The sequence below is a fragment of the Triticum aestivum genome, chromosome 7D, assembly GCF_018294505.1.
Source record: "Triticum aestivum cultivar Chinese Spring chromosome 7D, IWGSC CS RefSeq v2.1, whole genome shotgun sequence".
In the NCBI taxonomy this organism is placed as follows: domain Eukaryota; kingdom Viridiplantae; phylum Streptophyta; class Magnoliopsida; order Poales; family Poaceae; genus Triticum; species Triticum aestivum.
The window spans coordinates 614,044,001-614,049,563 of NC_057814.1; the positions used below are offsets into that span (position 1 = coordinate 614,044,001).

Sequence of the window (5,563 nt, forward strand, 5' to 3'; positions counted from 1 at the left end):
TGCGGTATAACTAGAAAAAAAGGGAGATGATGTCCTATGTAACAGGCTAAGCACTAGGTCCCACAACATGCAGCAGTTTTTGACCTTCCATATGTTACAGCTCAACAGCTAACAAGATTTACAGTTCTTGTCCGTCACTATCAATGATGTGAAAAAAGAAGACAAGAAAACCGCACTTACTTTTATTGAATTATCAGCTGCTGAGCTCATCAAAATAGGTTCATTGGCAAAAAAATGAAGTGATACAATAGAACCATCATGGGCCTCCCTAATCACAGAGTGCAGCCTTCTCTTCTCAAGATTCCAAATGCTAATAACACCCGAGGAACCTCCAGATGCTAGAAGGGGTTGACCATCTGGCGGACAAAGCAAATTTGAGAAAAATAAAACTTAAGCTTGGCATGTAGGAGCATGAAAATGTGTATTACTAAAATAAAACAATGCACTTCCTGTTTCAAACAGGGAGAGTCAAAGCTATCTATAACCATGAAAAACAACTTGGTGGCATAAAGCTCTGTATCCGTATTTCCACAATAAACTACACAGGCTCTAGAATTTTATTCAAGTATACCAAATATCATTGTTACTTAGTTTGAACTAGGACGCTAGTCAGTAAAGGTTTTATCGACAAGTCAAATCTCCAAAAACTTAATATAAAGAAAATATATAAAGCCAAAAGGAATGTCTCAGCTAAATTTCCTGAACTGGATCTCCAAATTAATAAATTTGCATCATAAATACGATATAATCATAATCACAAACCTAAGTTAAGGGCTTGAATAAACCAAGATTTGTTTGGGAATTTCATCATTGTCACAGGATGAGCAAACATGAATTATAAAAGGTTATACACTGTATATCATGTCAGATAAAATCACCTGTTCGAAATGACAGGGCAGTTACAGCACCCCGAATTTCATGGTTGAAAGACATCAACTCTTCATCATATCGTATATTGTGAACATGAATCGATCCATCGGAGCAACCGACTGCAACCATATCCAGAGCAGGTGAAGAAACACAACAACGTACTGATGAATCCCAACCCTTAAAAGCATATACTTTTTTCTTTGTGCTGATATTCCACAGCTGCAAGGGTCCTTCTTCACTACCAATAATGACCTGATGTGTCAATGATAAACAGACTTGTCAACATGCACAAAATTCGGAAAGCAAACTATCTCCAAAGAAAACAATAATTGCAGGCACCTTATTTAGGTAAGTATCCGGATGCATAATGCAGGTTGGAGTAAACTTGTCTCCCAGTGATATGTTTCCAACAGGCTCATTGCTTGGTTTTGCCCCTCTGAAGGCCCAGATAAATATATCACCTTTAATATCTGCACTGAGAATATACTCTCCAAACAGGTACAACATGTTGACCTTTTCTTCATGTTTAGTAAAGGTAACCACCTGATTTTTGAAGAGAAAACATAAACATGAAGGCCTCAATACTTCAATAGTAGTTGATGGACATGATATAGTGGGGTCTGGATAACGAGCAGATACTTTGCTCCTGGGTGCATTTGGTCCCAGGGTTTCTTTTTCAAACAAGAATTTGCAAATTTGCAGAAGCATGAAAAAGTTATATATGTAGCTCGTGGTATGATTGATGTGTCCACTTGCAAAAAATGTACATTCGTGTGCTGTAAAAACAAGGAAAAGGAGCTAATATAGGAACTGAAAGTGCCCAAAATTTATCTTTTTTTGTAGACACATAATCAAACATGTTGTTTCGCAGAACATTACAAGTGCACCTATTATTCCCCAATCAACATCTGATTTCACAAAAGATCTACAAGTACATCTGAGACAATGGCATTTTCTGTTCAGGAACTCAATTTTGGAAGTTTGGAATAAGTAGCCAACAATCATTTCATTCACCAGGCACCACACACTTAGGGTTGATACACTAATTCAGCTATCCTAAACACAGCAATTCCCTTACCAGATCGGTCCGTTTGAAAACCGCGATATCGCTTCCATATGCAGCAAAGGTGTATTCCTTGAAGGACGCGAGAGCGCGGATCTTCTTGGGCAGTTGAGGTCCTTAAATCGCAAAGAAAGTTCACGCACCATGAGCGGGAGAGAAAAAAAAAACACTGAACAGAAGAAACCGAGATACTGAATAGCAGGCTCACCGGCAAGGACCAAAGTGAGCTTGGCACACTGCACAACAAGAAGAGAAAACAGCGTGATTAATCATACCACAAAATGGAAGTCGTTTGCATCAGAATTGTATGTCATGCCGTTGAAAACGAGAGAAGACAAGTACAGTAAGGCAGGGTTAATAATATGAACACAAAGCTCGACCGTAGGCGCAAGTCACATTAACCCCGGTGTGGCGAGCAACCAGCAGGAATTGAGCGCTGAACTCGGCATGAGCTCCAGACAGAAGCTAACACATCGCTGCCTCTGGTATTATCAACCCTAAATACTGACGGAGAAACGAGCAGCAGGCTCCTGCGAGCTCCCTGGCTACGACAACAAGCCACTCCAGCTTGCGGCGGCGATGGGCGGGCGGGCAAAGACGCTTACGTTGTAGACGTGGAAGGCCTTGCCGACGCTGACGGTGACGAAGGTCTCGGTGCCGAGGCGCTGCAGGGAGAAGGGCACGCCGCCCGTGGTGATGTACCCGATCGCGCGGAACGGCTCGAAGATCCCCATCCCTCCCCCGGCCGCGGCGAACGTCGAGGGCTTCTCTGGTCTGGAGCGGGGCGGGAGGGTGCGCCGGCGGCGAGGGTTTTAGAGGGGGTTTGGGGCGGCGGCGCGAGGAGGAAGGGGGAGCAAAGGGTGAGCGAGGCCGCGGTAGGTCAGTCAGTTTGGGTGGTTTTGTTTGGGCCATGTGGTGGGTTGGTTGGGTGACTTGGGTCCAGCTTCCCTTCCCCGGTCCGGTCCATCAGGGTGTTTTGGGCCAGACCCGACTGTACACAAGTATTGCAACAAGTTTTTTTTCTCAAAAAAAAATCTGCTTAAAAGAAATCCTTTTTCCGCTCTAACACACATACCCTCCCTCGCACATGATGAGTTTATTTTTGGGCAAGATGTATCTCGTTCATGGAAAGCAATACCCATCCCCTAGCACCATCCTCTTTCTCTCCGGCCGCACAAATACTACCCGGGCAGACCCTGGACCTGGTCCCGGTCACCTGTCTGCCCCTGGCACGTGGCCGCAATGCAAGCGTTTGATATCAGAGAGTTCGGACACCAAAGGGAATGCCGCATGGTGGAGCAAGTAGAACCAAGTAACCCCCGGTTTAAACGGAAATGGAGAAGATGACTTTGTATGGAAAGAGGTTGTAGATCAAGATGTGAAGACGAAGAAGGTTGGCTATTGCCAAGGTGCACGCTGCCAAGGGATTTAGCCCGGTTATAGTCCGACATGAGATCACCTTGGAGTTTTGCAGCAAAGGTGCGGTGGCGAAAGATCGGCGATGATCTCTACGCCGTGCAGTTTGTGTGTCTAGGTGATTGGAACACACCTGTGAATGAGTATGATGGATTTACTAATGTGAGGTTAGTGGTGCTTGATAAGAGGGTCGTTTGGGCTAGGGTCTTAAAGGTACCAGATAACTTCTTGAACATAGCATAGTTAATGGTGTCTACCGAATCATTGGCAAGTTCTGGAGGCTCGGGTTCAACTATCGACAAATTTGGTTGGTGTATTTGTCTCTCTAAGGATGATTCTAGATGTTAATAAGAAGTAAAATAGATTTGTGTTGATCACCAAGAGTCGGAAGAAGAAATACTATCAGGTGCAAGTGGAGAAACTCCTGGGTTTTTGGCTTTTGTTGGTTGTGGAGCACTAGTACTAGGAGTCCATCACTGAAAAACATGGTATTGATGAGGGTATTTAACACCCATATTTTCCTTGAGTTTAACCTTGACATTCTTTGGATTATACCACTAATTGTTACCATTTTAGGTTGTTTTCCATTGTTTCACTTTCTATAGGATTTTTAGGTGCATAATATCTCCCTGGGACAGAGAAGAACTGGGAGCGAATTTCACTTGGAGGAGGGGAGAAATCTGAGAGGGATTGGACCGAGCCATTGACAATGCAGCTTGGATAACTAAGTCTCCTTTAACGATAATAACAAATGAGCGTCATATACACTCTAGTCGCCACCCACTTATGTTGGAAAAACAATACAATTACGAGATTTAGTTCTCAAGATCCACTGGTGGGCACCAGTTCGAGGCATGTTAGTTGCAGATGAAAACAGTCTCTGAGATCCTCATTACGACATGGAATCAGGTGAAGTTGGTTGGGCTCAAGCCTTGGTTGTTTGCACTCAACTCCGTACATGCGACCATGAGATTCTCATAAGTCCAAGCCGGCATATTGGCAAAACTGAAAAGGAGCTTCAGAAGGTGCACTAGGGGCCAACTACGATTGAACGAGAGCACGACTGAGATATAATTCCACATTCTCATTGAAGACTTGATGGGCCGAGAAGGATATATTGGTTACACCATGGGAGAGAAAATTGGTCTGCATGGTGATCGGAACACCTCTTTTTCCCAAAAGGGCAACAACTCCAGGACGAAAAGAAACCAAATTAAGCACCTTCTTGATGATTCCGATGTTTGGCATGAAGGTATGGAACAACTGGAAACTCTACTCGTAAATTCTTCTCCTTTGACTAACCCATTATGTTCTGAAGTGATTGATCCAAATCAAATTGTTTCATCCCGAGTTAAATGGTGTGGGGTCGCGATATGTATGACACCTTATTATCACCATACTTGGTTGAGGAGGTTCATAAATCTGGACGTGGAGTTTCTACACCTAGGAGCAAATGCTCCTGGTGTGAACAGTAAAATCAAAAAAAATCTGATATTTTTTTTGTTACTTTCACAAATGTTTGTTGAACATGCAAAATTTCATCCCAAATCACATTGGTGGAAGGCGTGGTAAAAAAAACAAAATCGATGCTCTGAAAATGTTACTTACAAAAGCATTTTGGAGCTCTATTTTTTTGGCACGACTTCCACCAATGTGATTTTGCAATGAAATTTTGCGTGCACGACAAACATTTGCAAAAGTATGTCACAATTTTTTTTTTCTATTTTTTGATTTTACTGTTCACACCAGGAGCATTTGCTCCTGGGTGCAGAAAGACACTTCGCATAAATCGCTATTTGATACTAGTGATTTGAAGGTGCCATAATCATGGTTTGCACATGTTGTTCTTCATAAACCGATTTGTCATATGTTAGGAGGATCTATCTGAAGAAGTATTGGATAAGAATTCTCATTCAATTCCCAAGGGATGGACGACATGTAGGATCAAAGTATATTGACTAGAGAGGGTGAATGGAAGATTTAAATTTCCTTCGGAACACTTAAGTCTCTCAACATGACACGGCAGAAACAACTCAAACAGAAGCAGTTATACTTGAAGATAAACTAGCAGGGAAATAACTTACATGAAAAACTAAGTAACACTATGCAAGATAGTCATAAAAACCGATGCTAGAAGAATAATCAAATGACAGTAGATGAAAAAGATGCGAACAAAAAACAAATATATCATCTTAAGCATTTAGAGGGAAGATA

The 5,563-nt window shown here is 42.4% G+C and overlaps 1 protein-coding gene across 1 annotated transcript in view; it reads right to left on the minus strand.

Annotated features, from left to right (window-relative positions):
* Window positions 1–2,815, minus strand: part of LOC123164973 (U3 small nucleolar RNA-associated protein 21 homolog) — a 7,964-nt gene extending 5,149 nt beyond the window's left edge. Inside the window, exons 1-6 of the mRNA XM_044582600.1 lie at window positions 2,539–2,815; window positions 2,142–2,169; window positions 1,949–2,049; window positions 1,210–1,413; window positions 879–1,122; window positions 181–356 (exon numbers count right to left, since the gene is read on the minus strand). Coding sequence (XP_044438535.1) covers window positions 181–356; window positions 879–1,122; window positions 1,210–1,413; window positions 1,949–2,049; window positions 2,142–2,169; window positions 2,539–2,667 — 882 coding nt within the window. The 5' untranslated portion in view covers window positions 2,668–2,815. The remainder of the gene's footprint in view (window positions 1–180; window positions 357–878; window positions 1,123–1,209; window positions 1,414–1,948; window positions 2,050–2,141; window positions 2,170–2,538) is intronic.
* Between the last annotated feature and the right edge of the window lie 2,748 nt (window positions 2,816–5,563).